At 42.0% G+C, this 24,167-nt stretch overlaps 1 protein-coding gene across 7 annotated transcripts in view; it reads left to right on the top strand.

Moving 5' to 3' along the window:
* The window catches only part of ADAMTSL3 (ADAMTS like 3), a 390,466-nt gene that overhangs the window by 314,171 nt on the left and 52,128 nt on the right, over positions 1-24,167 (top strand). For all 7 annotated transcript variants that reach the window (XM_009429726.5, XM_016927318.4, XM_024349337.3 and 4 more), the window contains 4 exons: positions 1,928-2,081; positions 13,692-14,763; positions 20,117-20,244; positions 22,518-22,646. In XM_009429726.5, coding sequence (XP_009428001.4) covers positions 1,928-2,081; positions 13,692-14,763; positions 20,117-20,244; positions 22,518-22,646 — 1,483 coding nt within the window. The remainder of the gene's footprint in view (positions 1-1,927; positions 2,082-13,691; positions 14,764-20,116; positions 20,245-22,517; positions 22,647-24,167) is intronic.

Genomic DNA, 24,167 nt, shown 5'->3' with positions numbered 1-24,167 from the left:
GGGAGTGTAAATTAATTCAACCATTGTGTAAGTCAGTGTGGCAATTCCTCAAGGATCTAGAACCAGAAATACCATTTGATCCAGCAATCCCATAACTGGGTATATACCCAAAGGATTGGAAATCATTCTACTATGACACATGCACACATATGTTTATTGCAGCACTGTTCACAATAGCAAAGACTTGGAACCAACCCGAATGCCCATCAATAATAGACTGGATAAAGAAAATGTGGAACACCATGGAGTACTATGCAGCCACAAAAAAGGATGAGTTCATGTCCTTTGTCGGGACATGGATGAAACTGGAGACCATCATTCTCAGCAAACTAACACAGGAACAGAAAACCAAACACTGCACATTCTCACTCTTAAGTGGGAGTTGAACAATGAGAACACATGGACACAGGAAGGGGAACATCACACACTGGGGCCTGTCAGGGGGTGGGGGGCTAGGGGAGGGATAGCATTAGAAGAAACACCTAATGTAGATGACGGGTTGATGGGTGCAGCAAACCACCATGGCACATGTGTACCTATATAACAAACCTGCACATTCTACACATGTATCCCAGAACTTAAAGTATAATAATTTTAAAAAGGCCGGCCGTGGTTTCTCACGCCTATTATCCCAGCACTTTGGGAGGCCGAGGCAGGTGGATCACGAGGTCAGGAGTTTGAGACCAGCCTGGCCAAGATGATAAAACCCCATCTCTACTAAAAATACAAAAAGTAGCAGGGTGCAGTGGTGGGCGCCTGTAATCCCAGCTACTTGGGAGGATGAGGCAGGAGAATCGCTTGAATCTGAGAGGCAGAGATTGCAGTGAGCTGAGATCATGCCACTGCACTCTAGCCTGGGTGACAGAGCAAGAATCCATCTCAAAAAACAAACAAACAAACAATGGACATGCCCATAGGCAGATGAATGGATAAAGAAATTATGGTACTGTATATACATACAATGAAATATTTTACAGCCTTAAAAATGTAGGAAACCCTGCCATTTGTTGCAAGATGGATGAACCTAGAGGACATTATGCTAAGTGAAATAAGCCAGTTAGGGAAAAACAAATGTTGCATGATTCCATTACATAAGGTATCTAAAATTGTCAAACTCATAGAAGCATAGAATACAATAGTGGTTTCCCCATACTGGGGGAATGGGGAACATGGGGAGTTGTTAAATGGTTATAAAGTTTCAATTATACTAGCTGAATAAGTTCTAGAGATCTGCAGGAAGACATAGTGCCTATAGGCACAGTTAACAATAGATAGTGTGCAATTCAAAATTTATTAAGAAGGTAGATCTTATGTGAAGTGTTCTAGTCATAAATAAACAAAACAAAACAAACAAAAAACAAAAGGGAACTTCGGAAAGTGTTGGATATGTCTGTTACTCCGATTGTGGTAATGGTGTCACATGGTGTTTGCATTAAGCCCAAACCCATCACATTGTACACATTAGACATGTGTAGTTCTTTGTATATCAATTATACCTCAACAAAACTATTAAAAGGGTCAAATTTTAAAAATGAAAATAAAAAATGAATGGCTAAAAAATAAATTAGATATTAATTGCAATGCCAAAAAAACCCACGATAATAAATTACTGGAAATTACTATCTCCAAAAGAAAGAGTGAGATGGAAGGAGGGGGAGGGCGGTAGAGAGGACATGACTGAAGGAAAAAGAGAAAGAAAGAAAGGAAGAGAAGGGAGGGGAGGGAAGGGGAGGAGGGGAGGGAAGGGGAGGAGAGGAGGAAGAAACTCTCCATGACATAAAAGATGTTCAAGCCTAGGAAATGGCTTTCTTCTTGGCACATCCGTACTGAAAATTTCCTCTTGTTTCACCCTTGGAGACTTTGCTGTTGTTGGCTGGGTCTGCCTGCTCATGCTCCATTTGACTCTGTTGCACAACTCTCATTTCAGTGTTCTGTCAGTTGTGGTGTTGGAATCCAGAGAAGAAAGCAGGTGTGTCAAAGGCTGACAGCCAAAGGTCGGCGCGTCCCCCTCAGTGAGATGATGTGCAGGGATCTACCAGGGCTCCCTCTTGTAAGATCTTGCCAGATGCCTGAGTGCAGTAGTAAGTATGCGGTGTCTGCGCTTCACCAAGATATGCTGATTCTGTTCATTTTGTCCCGATGTCTTTATTTTCCATACGTCAACAGATTTCTAATCTGTGGGTAAGGCAACTCAAGCTGAACTCAGTGTTGTTTTCGGCAGCGATCAGTAGAACATGGAAGACCAAGATATAGTTCTAAGAAAAGTCTGTTTTAAGAAATGTCCGCCCACTTAACAAATGCATCTTTTAGGCTTCCTTATTTGGATTTATGTCCTCTACTTTACCATAATTCCTTCTGCTTAGAGTTCAGGAGTGTTCCATGTAGAAGTTAAGCCAAAATACCTCCTGGTTCACTTTGCTGGGAATGCATTTGGACTTAATTAAAAGTAGGAGAGCTACGTATTTTTAAGCATTCAAGTATTTTTTCTTGTGTATAATCTAAAATTGGCAAGGATAAAAACATGAAAGAACTTTGATTTAAAAATGGCAGTTTGTACACCTCAATTAATTATAAATAATGAGCTTACTATAAAGAGTTCATATTATGGCTTCATTATAGCCAAAGCTAATATGCATGTAGCATTCATCTGTTATTTTCAGTGTACATGATAGAATATATGTTTACACATGAATATGTATGTTTCATATAAGAGTTATGTGGGCCGGGCGCAGTGGCTCACGCCTGTAATCCCAGCACTTTGAGAGACTGAGGTGGGTGGATCATGAGGTCAGGAGATCCAGACCATCCTGGCTAACACGGTTAAACCCCGTCTCTACTAAAAATACAAAAAATTAGCCGGGCGTGGTGGCACACTCCTGTAGTCCCAGCTACTCGAGAGGCTGAGGCAGGAGAATCGCTTGAACCTGGGAGGCGGAGGTTGCAGTGAGCTGAGATTGCGCCATTGCGCTCCAGCCTGGGCGACAGAGTGTGAGACTCTGTCTTAAAAAAAAAAAAGAAAGAAAGAAAGAAAAAGAGTTATGTGTTAAAACATGTAAGCTGAGGGCGGCCATGACAGCAATTGACAAGCAGGCAGCAGAGCGGTGGTGAGGAGGTTGGGAAGGGAGGTAGGGAAGAGGCGTAGTGGAAATAACAGCTTTGGAGTTCATTTACCACTTTTTCACTATCTTTAATTACTCACCTGTAAAATAACATTTATTATATCAGTTACCCTCCTGAACTTTTGGTAAGGAAAAAAATTAAAAATGAACTATTCTTATTTTAATGCTGCTTAGGAGAGGAAAACATATATATATATGTCTTTTATATATATGTCATATATGTTTTATATATGTTATATATATGATATATAACATATATATAAAACTTCAGTTTACCAACACCTTTCCTGGAGAAACTCACAAAACAAAATAAGACAAATAATTAAGTTTTTTTTAAGTAGTGACATTTATTGAGCAATTACTATGTGGAGTTATTTGCATACATTATCTCATTTAGTCCCCCGAACAACATTGTGAGGCAGATACTATCTCCATTTGGAGATGAGAAACCCAAGACATAGAAAAGGCATGAGACTTGCCTAAGGCTCCCTGGCTGCCAGCTGAACTGCTTGACCACAAGTCTGTCTGATTCTTTAGCCCACGTTTTTAGCTGCCTCTCTATGCTGATTCATGGACAACATTAACATTTTTTTCCTGAGGAACACATTTCCAAAATCTTGAGTCCAAAAACTTGAGATTCCAAGTTGTAAAGTCTCCTGGAATTCAGGAGTGTCTGTAGCATATGGCGTACTATCATGCTTCGTTCAAGTTGCCTCTCTATCTGATTTTTATTAATTGCGGATGGTTGCATAGCAGTGTGGCTAGACTGTAAAAACTGCCTTAGAGGAGAGTGAAATTAAAGTGATACTGGCAGCTTCCTCTAAAATAATAACAGAATAGCATGTGGAAATACATCGTGGTTATTATGGCATCCAATGTGGTACAAGATGAAATTATAAATTATTTTGGCATGCATTGAGGAGCAGAGAAAATTACAAGTTGTAGGGAGAAAGAAAAAACACAAGAAAAAAAGACAGTAATATTTTTTCTTTACTCCACCCGACTCCTGCCTGCCAAACATGTAGGTCATGAAGGTAGACAAGAGACAGGAATGCATGCTCCCAGCACAGCCAACGCACCCTGAGTTGGGCCCCCACTTCAGCTGTAGCCTCGCCTCACTCCATAATCTTTGATCACTAGCCCTTGCTTGCTGAAATTTAGGTTCTGCTTCTACACTTTCACATAGCATCCTCTTCACCACCATATGACAGAGCAAGAGATGAGGTTGGCATTCTCTTATCCTCTCTACACCGTTTCCCTGCTGTCTTCACACACTTAGCACGTAGATTGCCCCGTCTCATACCTTCAAAGGCACCATGTGCAGACCCTACAAGACACTCTTCACCCTTCTTCAGGACACACCACCACCAGGACCATGATTTCTCTCCAACATTTCCTAACATCCAAGACAACCAATATCTGTGATGATGACCTTTCTAACACCTGATATCCCAGTTTCCCAACCTCATCAATTCCACTGACCCCATCACCTTGGCATGGTAACCGCTTAGACTTCCTCACTACTTGGCACTCAGAATTAGCTTCTTGTTCTGCCTTACCCTCAACTCACTCCTGCTTATTTAGTTAGTGCCTCACCATGACCTCTAGTTCTTCCATATCTCCTTATTATCCCCAGTTTCTGCTCTTGCACTAGAAACCTTAGCCGGCATTCCTTAGGTCTCCACTTAACCAACTCTATAGCCAAATCTTTATACCTTTCATTAACCTCCTGTACTGACCCCTGCTCAGCTTCAACCCTGGTATTACCTTTCAAGTGATTTGTTTGTTGGTGGGTTGGTTCCCTAGCCTGAGCCACTAGGATTTCCTAAAGAAAATAATATCACCGTGCTAATTTGATATGTTTCATATTTATGCTATTTTAGAGGAGCAATAATGGCTTTGTGCCCTATTTTCTAAGAATGCCCTAGAAATTCACCATAGCAACTATTTCCTAACTACTGTACTGACCCATTTCTCTATCAATGAACTTGTCTTTCATTCCATTAGGAATATCAAGGCTAAAGTGGCATAATGTCGTGATTTTCCTCTCTGTTTCACCTCAAATCTACCCCCTCTCCTCCTCAGATTAGAAATGTATGATCTACTCCATCCATTATGGAAGGGGGTCCGTAGACAGGAAAATCAGGCCCAGTAGTGCTGTGAACTTTATTTTCTACCAAGGTTTCAATTCTAGAAAATGTGTCCTAATCGGTGCCTTGGGTTTAAGTAAAACCCATCCTCTTTGGAGGGGTAATTTTTCTTGGCTCTGACCATTTTGGTGTGCAGCAGGTCCAAGTCAGGTGGGAAAGATGTCTTCTGCTCCCCCTAGAGGCCAACAGCACACCCTATAGTCCAATGACACCCACCACCTGCTTCTCCCCAAACAATCCCTGCACAGTCCCCTTGTTCAAATTCTTTCTGTCCCCATAGCTAGTGACTGAAGTTCTTCCTGCTCCTGAAGGGTCAACACAAACCCTACCTTCCCCAGTAAGCTTTCTCAGTCGCACTTAATGTCTGAAGGGTAATATGACATTGTGGTTGAGCTAACTCACCTGAGTTCAAATCCTAGTTCTTCCAGTACCTCATCATGTGACACTGAGCAAGTTATTTAACCTATGTGGGTCTCAGTTTTCTCATCTGTAAAATGAGAATAGTCTTTATACCTACCTCACGGGACCGTTCTGAGAATCATGAATTAATACCTATAAAGTGCTTCGAATCAATGCCAGGCACACACTAAAAGCTCAAAAATATTGATTATTTTTAAGGTCTTTTCATCTCATTTCTATTATAGGTTTAACACAGGATAAAATGTAATAAGTAAGTTGTGTTGTATATTCTGGCCTATTAGGGTATGAGCTTGTGTGGGGTAGGTACACAGCACCTCTGGATGTTCTGTTTTGTCTTTTTCTATATAATCCCCCAACATGTTTATCAGAATGAATTGTATTCATGGACATTCTTTTTAAATATGTTAGATGTGGTTCATTCTCAAAGTGCTGTTAGAAATCTACCTATCTTGGTTTCCAATCAGGCATCTGAAGAAAAGAATAATAGAAATATGTAGTGTTTGATTTTAGATTTTTTAAATTATGACTTTTAGGGTTCCTGAGCTTTGGTAAAGAATTTTTATTTTTCCCCAAAGTACTGAGATCAGGATGGATTAGGGAAGAGGAACCCAGGCATGCCCTATTTTATTGAAATGTCAAGAAAAATATGCCTCAGCCCCTTCCCAGGGGTATCTCAAATCTACTCTCATCTCTCCCGCCTGTGGTCTCTCTCCTTGTACTGGCACACAGCCTGCGTCTTTTTTTTTTTTTTTGAGACGGAGTCTCGCTCTCACCTAGGCTGGAGTGCAGTGGCGCGATCTCAGCTCACTGCAAGCTCTGCCTCCCAGGTTCACGCCATTCTCCTGCCTCAGCCTCCCGAGTAGCTGGGACTACAGGCACCTGCTACCATGCCCGGCTAATTTTTTTGTATTTTTAGTAGAGACGGGGTTTCACCATGTTAGCCAGGATGGTCTTGATCTCCTGACCTTGTGATCCGCCCGCCTTGGCCTCCCAAAGTGCTGGGATTACAGGCGTGAGCCACTGCACCTGGCCAGCCTGCGTCTTTAGTTCTCCAGCCTCCTACACATCTCTTGGACTTTACCATTAGAATATGGTCTCCCCTGCTCTAACTCCTCTAGCTTTGCTAGTTCTGGCTGCTTCCAGTAACACCCATCCCTGCTTGTCATAGCTACAGTCGTAGAGACCCAGCCAGGCAGAGGCCTACCTCACCAGCACCCTCTTGGGCTGGCGGCACTTCCTGCAGGGTCCCAGGATGTACATGTTACTTTTTCTTTTACTCATTCATTGCCTTAATTCATTCAACAAACAGAAGGCAGTGGTCAGTGACACTGGATGGGCAGAGGTCAGGAAGAAATTCACAGAGGAGGAACTCTTGAGCAGACTTCTGAATGACATATCTGTTCATCGGGCCCACATGTGGGTGGATACAGAAGAATGTGAGGAAGGAGAGCAGTGTGGATAAAAGTAGGGGGTGTCAAATGGAGTGGTAAGTTTGGGGGAACTTCAGCAGATTCCATAGGACTAGAACATAGGTTCAAGAGAGAGCTTGCAAAGTTAGCTATAGAGACTCTTGAACTCCATGTGAAGGAGTTAAAATTGTATCCAAGAAGGAAGTGACTTGGTCAGGTTTTATTTTAGTTCATTTACTCTAAGAGCTATATAGATATATTGGGTAAATATGAGAGTATGGCTGGGAGTCTAGTGAAGGGGATATGACAATATCTTGGTGAGAGAGCATGAGAGTAGAAGCAATGGGGATGAATTCTAATGATGTTTCACATGTGTCGTCTAAATTCCCGATGCCTGATGAGAATTGGGAGCTATAGGACAGAGACGGTGGTGGGTTTGTGAATATTGAACAACTGGCTTTGGTAGTAGGGTGGTGAGTGGGGAGAGGTAGCTATCATTTGTTGTGGTCGCCTATTTCCATAGTGTAAATACTCCCATCGTAGCTGGTTTCCAGCTACCAATGTGATGTCATTGAATGCAGAGTTGGGAATAGTTGCTAGCAGTCTCATTGTCTTGTGATTCAGGGAGAGGCAGGGCCAGCACACCATTGGACAGGAGGAAATCTAGATCAGTGGTCTACAGCCATTTTGGCACCAGGGACCAGTTTCATGGAAGACAGTTTTTCCATGGACCAGTCATAGGGGATGGTTTTGGGATGATTCTAGCACATTACATGTATTGTGTACTTTCTTTATATTATTATTACATTGTAATGTGTAATGAAATAGTTATATAACTCACCATGATGTAGAATCAGTGAGAGTCCTGAGCTTGTTTTCCTGCAACTAGATGGTCCCATGTGGGGATGATGAGAGACAGTGACACATCATTAGGCATTAGATTCTCATAAGGAGCCCGCAACCTAGATCCCTCACATGCATAGTTCACAATAGGGTTTGTGCTCCTATGAGAATCTAATGCCACCACTCATCTGACAGGAGGCGGAGTTCAGGCAGTAATGGCAGTGATGGGGAACGGCTGTAAATACAGATGAAGCTTCGCTCACTGGCCTTACTCACCTCCTGCTGTGAGGCCTGATTCCTAACAGGGGGTTCGGGGGTTGGGGACCCATGATCTAGATGATTCCCTGGTTCCTGGCTTGAGTAAATTGGCAGAAGTTGATGCCATTAACTTGGGGAATATAAGAAGAGGAGAATAATTGGGATGGGATAGGGTAGGGGGCATATAACATGTTTAGATCAGGGGTCCCCAACCCCCAAGCCATGGATGGATACTGGTCCATACCCTGTTGGGAACTGAGCTGCACAATAGGAGGTGAGCAGGAGGCAAGCAGGCATTACCACCTGAGCTCTGCCTTCTGTCAGATCAGCAGCGGCATTAGCTTCTCATGGGAACACAAACCCTATTGTGAACTGCGCATGTGAGGGATCTAGGTTGCAGCTCCTTATGAAAATCTAATGCCTGATGATCTGAGGTGGAACAGTTTCATCCCAAAACCATCTAGCCCCCAATCCCCACCCCCACAACTGGTTTGTGGAAAAACTGTTTTCTATGAAACCAGTACCTGGTGCCAGAAAGGTTGGGGACTGCTGGTTTAGGTTATGATCATTTAAACTTGAGGGACCTGGAAGAGATTTCCAGTAAGAAGTGGATAATTAGGTCTGAAGTTCCAGAAAGAGATCTAGGCTAGACAGATAAACTTGAAGGCATTAACCTAGAGTTGTTAGTTAAAACTACAAAATCATCCAAGGAAAAGCATAGAGCAAGAGAGATAGTGGCTGTGCATTGGCACCTGAGGGGTAGAAACAGCCAGCTGGGTACAGGCAATGGTGGTCAGAAAGGACCAGAAAAAAAAAGGTAAAAAAAAAAAACTTAGGGAGGAGAGACTTCTTCATGAAGTGAGTGATTAAAGTTACCGCATGCCCTAAGACGGTCAAGTATGAATACTGAAGAGAAGGCATTGAATTTGTCACTAGGGGGCCCTTGGTTGTCTCTTCCAAGTAACATTTAGTGTGGTGTTGGGAGCAGAAGCCAGACTGAAATTGGTGGAAGAGTAACACAGAAGCAACCTGAATTTACTGTAGCCGGGCCTCCATGGGCCTCAGGGGCCTCCACTGCTCATTTCGGAATCCACCCACAGCAATCCCTGGTGGCCTCCTCTCAGCCCGCTGTGTTCAGAGAAGCCTGAAGAGAATCCAGAGTATCTGCCCAGGTTCTTGGTACAGCTTCAAATGAGCTTCTCAGATCTTTACTCCTATTGGGAGGAGTGGAAACCAGCACCAACCCAGCAGCCATATTCAGGGCTGGTTCCTGAGAGGCCAGGGTTCCAGCAGGGTAATAGGAAGGTGTTGATGCTGTGTCATGGCCAGAGCAAATGCTGCCAAGACCATGCAGAAATATCCAGCCAGATGGCTTGGGGTAGAAACCTGGCCTGGCACCAGGACTTGAAGCCATGCCAAGGATATGACTGGAGTAAAGGCAGGACCCAGCAAGCAAGGAGCTGAGGTCATTGCCATAGATGGCCTTGGGCACCCAGAACTGGCCTTGACTGGGTGTGGCAGACTGCACAAAGACCCAGAGACAGGACTTACAGAAGAAAGCTCATTTCATTTTCTAGAATGTGGCATTTCTCACATTTAGCACAGTGGGAGAGGTGGAGGGATGGGTTGATGCTCTTGCACAGCCCAGCAGCCCCTTCAGGAGGGTGCTGCAGTCGGTACCTGGCCACTGTCTGCAGAGTGCATGATGCCCCTGCCTAATCAGGCTTGGCCAGTGTTGCTGTTTTGGGGCATCTCCAGATGAGAGAGGAAGGTCACCCCAAACCAGACCAGTTTCTTGCCCAAGAACTATGTTTGATGATGCCACGTTCCAGGCATTGCTCTGAAGGAACTCACAGGAGCCCCAAGAAAGGAAGTGGCTCAAACTGTGGAACCTGGCAGCCTGGCAGAGCCCATGAATTCCGATCTCTGGCTGGAATCCCCGTTTACTCCCCAGGCACACCTGCCAGTCAAAATGCCCCGTACCCCAGTGTGAGCAATGGCCAAAGCAGAGTTGGGAAAGGGACCATCTGGGGCCACAAGGCCTGCCTTCCAGTAAATGGGCATGCAGCCACAGGGAGCAGCTGGGCCTCCTCTGTGTTCACCCCACCATTTGGGCAGGCTCTTCACCAAGGCTATGCCCTGCCCACCACCTGAGGCTTCATGGCCTCCCTTAGAAGGAGTCAGAATCCCATCAACTTTAAGCCCCAAGCTCAGCTGAGGGACATGTGGTACCAGTGGAACTGAGCATCACTGGAACCCACTTTCCTGCTGGTCCCAGGGCACCAGGATGCTTTGTGGGTTTCATGTTAGTCTCAGGTCATCCCCAGCTTGAGCTGTTTAGCCAGATGTTTCCCCATGTGTGCTTCTGCACCATCCCAGTGAGAGCAAGAACATTCAAGCTTCCACCCAATCTGTAGCAGCCACTGCTACCTTGAAACAATCGATCTCCACACATTCCTCAGTTGTATTAATTCAAAAGTTTGACTGAACACAGTTTATGCTCTGCTTGCAAAGAGTGAGTTACAAAACCATCCATGTGCACATCCATCTTTTATATTGTCCACCACTGAAAGGCCCATAGCCAGACAGTGTCCACCTGGATCTTTTTAAATAATAATGATACTTACACGGGTAGGCATACCTTGCCTTGTTACAATAGGCTACTTCTAAGTATTCATAACATGCAATCCGATTAGTAAAAATAGAAGCAGGTGAGTAATAAAAAAAGGAGAACAAACAACATTAATATGTGATTGTGTCTTGAATTTTATATTCCTTTTACATGTAGGCACTAATTTGGCTCCAAACTTGCTTTAACATCCATCTTGAAAAAGGCAACCTTGCCAATTGCAGTTTAGGAATTCATTAGATAGGAAATGAGCTAATTACTCAGAGGAAAGTATAATGATTTCTGATGCTAAAACCAGAAAGAAATCCTCCCATGATCCTCTTGCAGAAGACGCTGGATATTGTGAAGACTAGAATGTGCTCACAGACAACACAGATGCTGCTTCCTACTTTCCCTTCCCTCTTGACCAGCAGCTTCCTGTCAAATTGTCTTTCAGTGAAAGAAACAGGGTCAGGAATGCCTTTCTCTAGTGCTTTGGCTTAATTCATGGTACATGCTGGAGTAATGGTCCTCGAACTTTGCTGCACATTTCAGTCAACTGGGGAACTTTAAAAAATTCTGATGTCCTGGCTGCACCCCGTAAGTCAGAATTTCTGGGGATGGGACCCAGGATACTGAGATTAGTGAATACTAACAATAACAGGTGATTCTAACAAATAGCAAAATTTGAGAGCCATTTTTTTTAGAGCATCTGTGGTCAGAGTTGATATTGAACCTGCACATACCAGTATGGACATGGTCAGAAATATGGTCAGAAAAAAAAATATTAGTAAACAGCCTCTGCCGGAACCCCATGAGCATTTCTCACCTGCTCAGGCCACTCTGCCAGTAACCGCCTGACTTGTCCATAATCGAACAACTATGGGGTTAACACTTCGTACCATAGTAGGCCTCCAAGACCCTATTCCAGTGCTATGGCCAGACACATTCTGTTGATTGAGCCCTTGCTGTGAAGATTTAGTATTTTGAACACCATCTATATTATCTATAGTAATGGATTGACTATAAATTTACCAGGGAGTCTTCCATACATGTTTTTCAGCTTTTGATTGTTGAACAGTAGAAAGTTCAAAATTTTATTCTAGCCAAATAAGGGGAAATTTACATGGCTTAACTGGCTGGGGCCATTTGACATACTTTGTAGATACTCTGTCTCCCAAAAAGTAAAAGTATGTATGTGGCAGTTCATCCAGCTCCACTTAGAGATGATGTGACAGAGCATTTTCAAGCAGAACCCTGGACCCATCCTGAGATCAATAGGCCTGACCTACCAATTGCATCTGTATGGAATTTGTATACAAACAAATTATGTATGTCCTTCACTGAGAACATTCTCTACCACAGAAATTATGGGTTCACCTCCATTGTTTCCCTGAACCTGTTGACACCACAAAACCCCAGTAGGCAGCCAGACTTCAAAGGGCTCATGAGGCGTGCAAGAGGACTTCAGTTATTCTCAGTTCTCAGGGTACCAGTAAACACACTGTAGCCAGCGCCAAGGGCCTGAGAAGGCTATGAAAGAGAAGTCTCAATCTGCTTCTTCTCCCAGCGTGTGCTACAACAAGGAGGACCTGTAACTGGGGTCCCCCAAGGTAAATTAGGTCCCCATTGCATGACCTTCTAAATCCAGAGGTATTCTTGATGTTAGTCCAGTATCTCTTCTGCCACTCACTAGTGCTTCCAAGCCATCCATCCTACACTCCACAATCTGCTCAGGAACCTAAATACATCATCAAAGAGGATCCAGACTTCCACCCATATCACTGTCCTTCTCCCATGCCTACCTCAGAATCACCCCAGAACACACTGAGCCTTCTCTCAGGTGAAACAAGGGAGAGAAATACTTCTCTTGGGGACAGGATCTGAGAAGTATTGTCTTTGGGCCTAGCCCATTAAGAGGAGCCAATCGATGCCCAGGAACAAGTCAAAGCCAACCCCATCTCTGTTCCCTCTTAGTCTTCCCTGCTGTGCATTGGCTGCACCTGCCCTTGTCACCAGATCAGTGGTGACAGCAGTTATATATGAGAGCTCATTATGTGCCCGCTACTGTGCTGTGCACTTGATATAAACAATCTGACTTAATTTTTACTTCCCTCCCAATGAAAGCACTAACATTATTCACATTTCACAGGTGAGGAAACTGAGGCTCAGAGAGATGAAAGAATTTGTCCAAGTGGCAGAGCTAAGATTCAAACTCAGGTTTATCTGGCTTCAAACTGCCTATGCCACCTGTTCTTTTTTGATCACGGCTGCCCATTGCTTCTTCAGACCCCCATGCCAATTTAATCGACATATTTGGGTTATATTCTGCAGCTGGCCAACCTCAGCCTCCTTTCAGACCCTTCAAATACATTTGCTCACATTCCCACTCTCACTTCCTCCCTCAGATTTGGGGTACCCATGGCTCTAAGCCAGAGGGCCTCTCTGCCAGATAGTAGAGACCTGACATATCAGACCCTTATTGATGGAAACATGTACCCAGAGGCTGGGTATTTATGGAGCCATTATATGAGCATGGCCTAGAACAAATATTCCTCAAATCTAGAAATAACTATTCCCTACATTTCACCAAATCATTTAACCTCATGCCTCCCCAGACCAGGGTTTTATCAAATCACTTACACATTTTCATGCAACTCATTCACACTTGCATTCTTTGCCACTAAAGTACTAGATAGTTGTGAAATTTACCCCAATCTGTGGATGTATAATGTTATTCATGGTTTTATTCTTGAATGTTTTAAAATAGTAAAAAAGATACGTTTGTTAGCCTGTATCAGCCTTGAAAGATTACTGTCAAAAAGTCTGTATTTCTGAGATGTTTATTTGTATTTTCTTTTCTTTCTTTTTTTTTTTCTTGGAGAAATCAAATCAGAGATGAAGACAAAACTTGGTGAGCAGGGTCCGCAGATCCTCAGTGTCCAGAGAGTCTACATTCAGACAAGGGAAGAGAAGCGTATTAACCTGACCATTGGTAGCAGAGCCTATTTGCTGCCCAACGCATCCGTGATTATTAAGTGCCCAGTGCGACGATTCCAGAAATCTCTGATCCAGTGGGAGAAGGATGGCCGTTGCCTGCAGAACTCCAAACGGCTTGGCATCACCAAGTCAGGCTCACTAAAAATCCACGGTCTTGCTGCCCCCGACATCGGCGTGTACCGGTGCATTGCAGGCTCTGCACAGGAAACAGTTGTGCTCAAGCTCATTGGTACTGACAACCGGCTCATCGCACGCCCAGCCCTCAGGGAACCTATGAGGGAATATCCTGGGATGGACCACAGCGAAGCCAATAGTTTGGGAGTCACATGGCACAAAATGAGGCAAATGTGGAATAACAAAAATGACCTTTATCTGGATGATGACCACATTAGTAACCAGCCTTTCTTGAGAGCTCTGTTAGGCCACTGCAGCAATTCTGCAGGAAGCACCAACTCCTGGGAGTTGAAGAATAAGCAGTTTGAAGCAGCAGTTAAACAAGGAGCATATAGCATGGATACAGCCCAGTTTGATGAGCTGATAAGAAACATGAGTCAGCTCATGGAAACCGGAGAGGTCAGCGATGATCTTGCGTCCCAGCTGATATATCAGCTGGTGGCCGAATTAGCCAAGGCACAGCCAACACACATGCAGTGGCGGGGCATCCAGGAAGAGACACCTCCTGCTGCTCAGCTCAGAGGGGAAACAGGGAGTGTGTCCCAAAGCTCGCATGCAGAAAACTCAGGCAAGCTGACATTCAAGCCGAAAGGACCTGTTCTCATGAGGCAAAGCCAACCTCCCTCAATTTCATTTAATAAAACAATAAATTCCAGGATTGGAAATACAGTATACATTACAAAAAGGACAGAGGTCATCAATATACTGTGTGACCTTATTACCCCCAGTGAGGCCACATATACATGGACCAAGGATGGAACCTTGTTACAGCCTTCAGTAAAGTAAGTAAAATAAAAATGCAGTATTCATTTTTGCACTACCTTCTTAATGGCTATTCCAGTTTTCTTGAAAATATTTTCAAATTCCTCTCCTAAGCATGTGTTTCCAACAGGATTCTTTAGGAAAGAAACTAAAAAATGTTAAGATGTGTTTTTCACATATACGTTGGAATTTTTAAATTCAACCGCCGTATCATCCCAATCACTATCATAGAGGTGTGATATGACTGGATCCAGCAAGAATACGTTTAAGCATATATACACTCCCCCTTTACTCAGCACTTAGCATTTAAAAATAAAATCAATATAAGGCCATTTTAAAAGTAAGCTTATTAATAGTAATCCTACATTATGTTGGAACTGCAAATCAGAATTTACAGAGCTCTTCCATGTCTAGGAGATGTGGTATCTTATTTGAGCTCACATCAGCCCCATGAGATTGGCAGGGCAGGGGTTAACCTTTCTGATGAGGTCATTGAGAAGCAGAATCCCATGACTACTTCATGGCTACATCAGAACCAAGGGCTGTATCTCTTGAATACCCACCAGTGGTATTTGAGTATCACACAAATACGTAGCCTTGTCAAAAGCTTGGGTATCTGAAGTAGTTTTCTATTATCATGCAATTTTTAAATGTCATACAATCCAAAAATAAGAATCAAAGTGTTTTGAGATGTTCAAAACACAGTATTAAGTCACATATTATTCTGATCTCTATGCCAGTGTAAAAATGTCACATTTCCTTTATTTTACATAACAGATACTAATTTACTTTTGCATTCTTTATTGCCTTCAAATCTTGCTGTTTGTATACAAAGTACTATAGACATTGTGCCTTCTTTTGATTCACATGTAAGAGCTCCAGCTCTACCTTATCTGCCGTTAGAGATCGTTAAGAGACACAAATAACACAGCAGATGTGAAACTGTTTTGCATATCACAAGGTACTTTCAAAATGCAAGTTTTACTTTTATCATGTCCTTTGTGCATTGAGCCTCGTATGTGAAACATCAGAAAAAACTTAGGTAAAATTCAGTTTTTTAAAATAATAAACTATTAGGCTATATCTTAAAAAGGTAGAAAAAATCTAATTTTTGAATTTTTAATGCTAGAACTATGAACACAAGAGTACAGTGAAATTTTAGAAGTAGAATAAACCTTAAAACATAGCAGTTCTCAGAGCTTTTGGTTTTAGACTCTTTAAAATTTAAAAATGATTGAGGAGCCTAAAGAGCTTTTGTAAATGTGAGTTGTATCTATTGCTGTTTACCTCACTAGAAATTAAAACCAAGAAACATTGAAAATATATCCATTAATCTATTTAGAAAAAATAATGGGCCTATAACATGTTCATACAAATAACATATTTTTTGAAAACCCTCCCCCTGCCACCAAAATTACTGATAACAGTGGAATTGCTTTCCATCTTTGCAGATCTCTTTAATGTCTGGTATAATAAAAGAAGACAGCTGGATTCTTTTTCCACATCTGTTGTGAAATGTTGTTTTAGTTAAAGTATATGGAGAAAATAAATGTGTGTTATACAAATGTGTTAGCTGGAAGAGAAAGAATATTTTAATATCTTTTCAGATAATTGTGGATACTCTTTAATTCTACACTAAAACTAGACAAAGGGTCATTCCTTAAAGGTTAGTTGAAATGTGCAATCTGAAACTATATTAGTGAAATGTTGGTACTCTGTTTAATGAAATCTGCTGTTTTTTTCTTGCATTTTGAATAGACTTTTTACCCATACAAGATTTTTTAACACCATACATTGGTCATTTGGAAAATATTGGCTCACTGAGTGATACAGACCTTCCAAATGTTGGTGCATTTCATTATGCAATGTAAAAAAAATACACATTTAAAAAAATCACCGTGTATCTCATAAAAAAAAAGTCTTTCAGTTTTGGGAAGCTGTCAGACTTACAGTGGTGGATACCAGTTTTCCAAAATTCTAATTTTCACATCAAACCTTTTTCATCATTGGCAACAAATACTGTCAGTTGTGTCATTGAATTGGCCAGCTCATTTAAAATATATATATATATATCTACCAAATACCCAACTTTAAATCATAGTGTGGACTTTTTTGTCATAGTTTATTGGTCATTCTTTCAAGTAAAAATCATATTCCATGAAAGAAGCCACCAGTTCTTCAGCATGCAGTGGAAGTGCTTTGTGTGTTCTTCCCATTGTGTCGTATGGGATATGAAAAACGTATGGACACAAGGGTCAAGATTTAGTAAGATTAATACCTTTTACTACTTCATTAAAGACATTTCTTTTTTTGTCTTTTCTTTATTGAGACAGTCTCGCTTTGTCACCCAGGCTGGAGTGCAGTGGTGGCATCTCAGCTTACTGCAACCTCTGCCTCCTCGTTTCAAGTGATTCTCCTGCTTCAGCCTCCCAAGTAACTGGGATTACAAGTGCACACCACCACCCCCAGCTAATTGTTTGCATTTTTAGTAGAGATAGGGTTTCACCATGTTGGCCAGGTTGGTCTTGAACTCCTGACCTCAAGTGATCCACCCACCTCGGCCTCCCAAAATCCTGGGATTACAGGCATGAGTTGCCACGCCTGGCCGTTAAGGACGTTCTTAAGGGAAACTGGCATTTTTTTTTTTTTTCTGCAAGTAAAACATAGTAGTCAAGAATACAGTAATTACTGGTACACTTCAATATCACTGTCTTGGTTCATGCTAAGGTGCCAGCAGTCTTACCAACACTGCCTTTGCACTCTCAGTGCAAAGGTCAATACCGTTTTTAAAAAGGCTAATTAATGGCTTCGTATTATTATAAAACTAGCTTTGACTTCATAGACTTCTGGGGGGTTCATGGACTACGCTTTGAAGACTGCTAACTTGGTTCAATAATCCATTTTATAAATTGTAAGGAAAGAGAGGCTGACAAGGTTGAAGTGATCTGTTGACCTATGGCCATATAAGTACTACAATGATATAGAGGAGCCTGGTCAGTTTAAATAAATATTTAATTGAGTTCATTTTAAATAGATTGAGTTGATGGAATGGCGTTAACGTAAGTTTATCAGGCTGAGACCCCTGGAGCTTGTATAAAGAAGTTTTGACATGGTACATCCTCCTCAGATGTGTTTCTGCATCCTTTAAAGATCAGCCATTCAAAACAGAAGCAATTTCATATGTCTAATAAAAGGTTTTGTTTTTAATTTTTAAGATAATAAGATCCATTTTCATTTCTATTTTCCCTCCAAAACCTACCCAATTAATTTGTTCAATTTATGTTTAATTCCCTTTACATAACAAATGTTCTCATCTTTAAATATACTTTCTGAATCTTACAAATCTTTTCAGTTGAGGTAATTGAGAAATGGAATTATGTTCCTGAAAGCCTCTATTCAATGAGAGAAACTGTGTAGGCATGGAGTACTGTTCGGATGCCAATTGAGTAAGAAATCTCAACTAGGAAGAGAAGTTTGTGGGTGTATCAATTAGAGATGGTGCCTATAGAAAGATCAACTTTGTTATTACTTCAAGTTAAGAGTAAGATTACGCAGCAGAGGCCAAGGTCATATGTGTTACAGAATTCAACCTGGTAGTTCTCCAGCCCAAGGACAGATCCAGGCTAGGTACCCAGTGGCCCCACCTGTCATGTAAGGTTCATGCATGCTCAGCTATTTCTGATCTCAATGATTTCTCACTGGACTGTTACCTGAAACCTACAAAACAAAGGCATTATTTGAGAATTCCTAAATCATACAAACATATATATGAAATAATTTAAGAAAATGATTTAGTGTGTTTATTTTTCATGTGTAGTCACTGGTTAGACTTTTGCTTTTAACCAACTATTTCTCCTCCATCAAGATTTGACACTGAAAATCTTGCCTCACTAACAGCAAGGTCTGCCATACTCTTGTTGCTCTGAGACACTTTCGCTATTTTGACTTCTGCCAGCTTTTGTATATTTCTTATGTGTGCTGCAGCAGGGCTTGTATGCCCTTGGTACTATTGCTCTGTGCCATTATTTCATACTATTCTAATCATTCATACATTTAGTCATCAAAGATTTTTGAGAACTTGCTATATAAAAGTCTAAGCAGTGAGTATGCACAGCTGTGAATAAGATTTGGTTCCTGCCCTTGAAAAGATCACAGTCTAATGGGAAGAAATAGATATTTCATCAAATAAATATATGAACCAGAGAAGAAGGAGCCCAGAGGAGACAGAAGATAACTCTAGGAGTATTGGGGAAAACTTTACAGGGGAAATTACATTTGATCCAGGACTCAGTGGGCGGGTCTGAGTTTGCCAGAAAGGAGGAAGGGCATTTCAAATGAAGTGAACAACATATGCAAAAGCTCACAGTAACGAAAGATCATGGAATGTTCTGGAAACAGTTAAGGTTCATTATGACTGAAGCATAGAGCGAACGACATGAAGTGACAGGAAATAAAAAGTGGCACAGTTCATTTCATGATGAAACATACAGTATTTAGAGGGCAGAATAGTCCATATTGCTAAGATCTATAAAGTGAGATGGGGCAGGGGGAAAATAGTATATAAACCACTGATCCGGGTGATTTAGAAGCAGATTCAAATTATTAAGAATAAAATAAAATAAAAACAGAACAAGCACTCTTCCCTTCATAACAAAGGTTCTTCTCACCTTTAGATATATTTTCTGAATCTCTGAATAATTATCTAATTGGTTAGGCTACACCTGACCAACTCTGATTCTCAAAGCGGTATTTACACACAGGATTTTAGGAATATCAGTAATTGGGAAACCATAATGAACTCAGGCAGGTTAGCCCTAATTCTTAACAGCATGGTCCAAATCCAGTGTATGCCACAGACTTAGCATGATGACCTCAATCGACTTCTTCATACAGGAGTAGTGAGACCATAATCCATTGCAAAGCAGCCTTAGCCAAAGCCCAATCACTTCCAGCATGAAAATCCAAACAGAAAATCCACACCTGCAGTTTGTTAGGAAGGATTCGGGCAGAAAATGAGTGTTTAACATCCAGCAAATGAATAGGTTTGCTAGGTTGTCTTTTTTTAAAATGTGGCAGATTAGGCATTGAGTTCACCAGAAAAGTCTTTTCTCATGTAAAGTGGGATGGGAAGACTAGATCTCTAAGCACTGTTCAGCTCTAACGTTGCTGTTAACCTATAGCAAGAGGAAACACTCCACCCTCCTGGTCTATATAGTTCTCTGCTTATAGGCAGGATGCTGGACAAAATTATCCTTTGTGAGCTTTGCCAGCCCAAAGCCTGTAATGGTGCAGTCTTCTTTCTCTGCAACTCACTGTAGCCCTAGGTCAGTTAAATTGTTATATGAATGTGTCGTCTTTCTAACTGTTCTACAGAATAATTTTCGATGGAACTGGGAAGATACAGATACAGAATCCTACAAGGAAAGAACAAGGCATATATGAATGTTCTGTAGCTAATCATCTTGGTTCAGATGTGGAAAGTTCTTCTGTGCTGTATGCAGGTAATGCCCACTGTTGAAATCTAGAATGCCTGGTTCTTTGTTTATTTTTTATTTTTATTTATTTATTTATTTATTTATTTATTTATTTATTTATTTGAGACGGAGTCTCGCTCTGTCGCCCAGGCTGGAGTGCAGTGGCGCGATCTCGGCTCACTGTAAGCTCCGCCTCCCGTGTTCATGCCATTCTCCAGCCTCAGCCTCCCGAGTAGCTGGGACTACAGGTGCCCGCCACCACGCCCGGCTAATTTTTTGTATTTTTAGTAGAGACGGGGTTTCACCATGTTAGCCAGGATGGTCTCGATCTCCTGACCTCGTGATCCACTTGCCTTGGCCTCCCAAAGTGCTGGGATTACAGGCGTGAGCCACCGCGCCTGGCCGTTTATTTGTTTTTAACATTAAATTCTAGAGCAGCAGTTCTCATTAGCAGCTGTCAGAATCATCTGGAGTGCTTGTTAAAATACAGATTGCTGGACTCCACCCCCAGAAGTTCTGGCTTAGTAGGTTTGGGATGGAGTCTGAGAATCAGCATTTTCAACATGTTATGCCAATGCTGCCGGTCTGAGGACCACACTGAAAACAGCTGCTCAGGAACTCACTTTCTAAGAATCAGGAAATAACGAGATGGGGTTTAACTGGCAGTGTTGATATTAATGAACTTTGCATTTTTAAAAGTTCTATCAGTCAACAAAAAAGAATAATTATCTTTTATAGATTGCAATTACCTCCCAGTGGCATACCTGCCAATCCTGAGAAACACCTCCAGAAAGTTGTAACTGTAAAGTAGTGTGAGTCTTCCTGGGAGGTGGACAATGTCATTTGGATATTAAAATATGCTTTTATTATAAAGAAATATTTTTAATACTTAGTACTGCCATTGTCCAGCTCAGGCACAAAGTATGCTTCCTGAGTGAGTGAATAAATTAATCTGGCAAATAAATATCGAAATCCAAACAAAATAAACATTTTTAAATGGACGTTTGATTCTTTATGACCTTGTTTGTATTATTTTTGCATGCAAATTTTATACATGTATTTGCTTCGTATTAATTAAACGTTAACTTTGCATTTTTCTTGCAGACAGTTCTGCTCCACTTGTAATAACCTCATATGGTCTCATAAAATGGGAAGTCAGACATTTTCTCTCTTGAGACTTTCTACAGTGTAGAGATGTAAATAATGTTTTAAATAGGTCTCCTTGCAATTGATAGTCTTTAAATAGTCTTTTCTATTTTAGATTGAAATGAGTTTATTTAAGTAGGGTCAGACAGGGCCTCTCTGAACCACACATTGGGTGAGGGAACTGCAGTTGGAAGAGATCTTCTAACCCAATCATTTTTTTAATGGGATTCAAACTGAAGTCCAGAGAGGGAAGATTTTGCCCAAGCACACATATAGCTTATTAGAAGAGGCTCAACAAGAATCTTGGCCTCCTACCTGTCTCATCTTTCTCCAGTACAGCTTTGAATGAGCTCTGAACCGTGGTTACATCCTGGCATCCACATGTCAGCCTGGCTGTGGCACCATATTCAGAAAAACTTTATAAGGATTAGGTACCACATTTATATTGAAAATGCCTGTGTACATCTCCTTCTGCACCCTTACACTTTGTGCTTATCGAAAGAGGAGATACTTCTCATCTTGTACCCAGGTATTTCTCATCTTGTACCCAGGTGCAGACCACAGAGTGGACACTTGGTAAATGTTTACGTTGGAAAAAACCTCTTATTACGCTGGGCCCAATGAGGGACAACAGAATGGATCAGGACCTTCTGTCCTGTCTTCATCAACCCCCTCCCCCAGTATCTCACATCCCTCCTTCCAGAAAAAGAGTCAGGTAGTCCCAAGCCCCAGTGTGTTTTGGCCCTACATTAATTCATTCATGGCTGCACTGCAGAGACATCATTCCTGCTCTGCCTGTCTTCTTTGCTTCTTATGAGCTTCTGAATTCCTTTTTTTTTCAAATTATCAAAGAGGAATTTATCCTCAATTTTAGTTATAAAACCAAAATATCCTCATAGTCTGTACATACTGTTGTTGCAATGTACCTTTGAATTCATCGAACCATCTATCCATTCATCCATCTGTCCATGTGTCCACTGAGCACCTCCAGGTATGTATGTGCACGTCCCCACGGTGCACCTTGAGGGATACAGAGAGAACCAGGACTCCACTCCTGCCCTCAAAGGGCTCAACAAAGCTTACTAAATGCAATATGTTTTACCAAAGAGCAAAAGCCTGAACCTAACATAGTTTCCTGCTCCCTTTGAATTAAGAGGCACCTGCCATCTTGTCTGTTGAAAGAAATATCACCAAACCGGAGCACAACCATCTGTCTGTTGTGGTTGGAGGCATCGTGGAGGCAGCCCTTGGAGCAAACGTGACAATCCGATGTCCTGTAAAAGGTAAGTGTGGTCATTTCAGTGGGAGGCCATTTCAGTGGGAGGTAAGTGTGGCCATCCCAGTGTTGCCAGGAAACACCAGTTGGCATTTTGGTATTCGAGACCTCAGCCTGATAGGCTTAAAAAAAAGATTTTCCAGCACACTGACAGTGGATCTAACTCTCAAGGGTGAGGTCATACTGGCTCATGAGACTGATGTATAAAACAGAATGCCAAGTTACTTGTTTCCAGTGTGGACTGTGACTGCCATGCACACTGGAATGTTCATATTGGCAAGACCAGAACACTCTCTCCCTATGGGTAGATCTACAAAAGAGGCCAACTTTTAGTCAGAGGGTTACTTGGTGAATACAAAGTCAGAGGAGGGGATTTGTGGGAAATTGTAAGACATGTCCTCCAGATAGACAAAAGCTACACTTGACAAAGCCAGATCGGGGAGCTAGAATGTCCCCTGGCCTAGGCTCTCTTCTGGATTGTCCCTGGGTAAGTGTCAGCAGCCTGTGCCTCAGTGGCTCTTTCTCCCGTGTTTACAACTGCAGACAAACCTCCTTTCTAATGTTCACACTCTTTCTTTAACAGAATTGACACTTTCAGTCTGACTTTGCCTTAACCTAGGGCCATCCTGTCTCATTAAGCCATGGATTCTTAAGTCTTCATCTGGGCCCATGCATCTCTGAACTGTAGATAAATATTATATGCTGCATATACATGTACATTTTACAGGGGCCAGGAGAGGTGGGAGTGAGGGGGTTTTGTGAATAGCGTTTTATCGCTTCCTTAGGGAAACTTATGAACTCCTCCAAACTGAGATGTACTCTTTTAAGATGACTTTGCGTATGCCTTTGATTTCCCTGGCTTCCAAGTTCTAATTAGATACCTGTAGTTGCAGCCACCTAAGATGAGTCTTGCCTAGGCTGTGACCCTGATTGCCTAGGGTGACAGAGGAGCTTTTGCTGCTGCTCTTAGAAATGCAGTGAGGGTGCGTGTAATGAGGGATCCCAGGACACACTTATCCAGCTTTCAGGCTCTCCCTCCACTGTCATGATCCGTTACTTGCCATGTTTCCAAAGCTGCACCTTTGGCTCTACAAACAGTGGAAATTTGCTAACCCCCAAGATATTGTTTTTCACCCCTTGGAAATCCCTGCAGTGTTTGGCCTATGCAGACTTTTGAAAAATTGCTCCAGGCTCCCAACTGACTCCACCCACAAATATGTGAGTTTTCTGGCAAAATACACCCACCATTACAGAAAGGGCCGGCATTCTCTGGCCATAGCAAGGAGAAAAGCAGAACGGAACTCTTCAGATGCCAAGCCACAGATGTCTAAAGTTTCTACAGCCCTACACCTGCAGAGGATTCTGAAAAATAGATCTGACTTCTATTAAGAGAAACCTCAACTTTCAACATGACTTCTAAATTTTTCACTTCCACAATACTTGAAAATCAGGCTTTCAGGGAGATGAGCCATTAAAAGGATTGGAGTGTATTATTTGCTATCGGAAGTCAAAGACTGGATTAGGTGGA

Source organism: Pan troglodytes, chromosome 16 (assembly GCF_028858775.2).
Source record: "Pan troglodytes isolate AG18354 chromosome 16, NHGRI_mPanTro3-v2.0_pri, whole genome shotgun sequence".
NCBI lineage: Eukaryota > Metazoa > Chordata > Mammalia > Primates > Hominidae > Pan > Pan troglodytes.
This window is presented reverse-complemented; position numbering and strand designations above follow the sequence as displayed.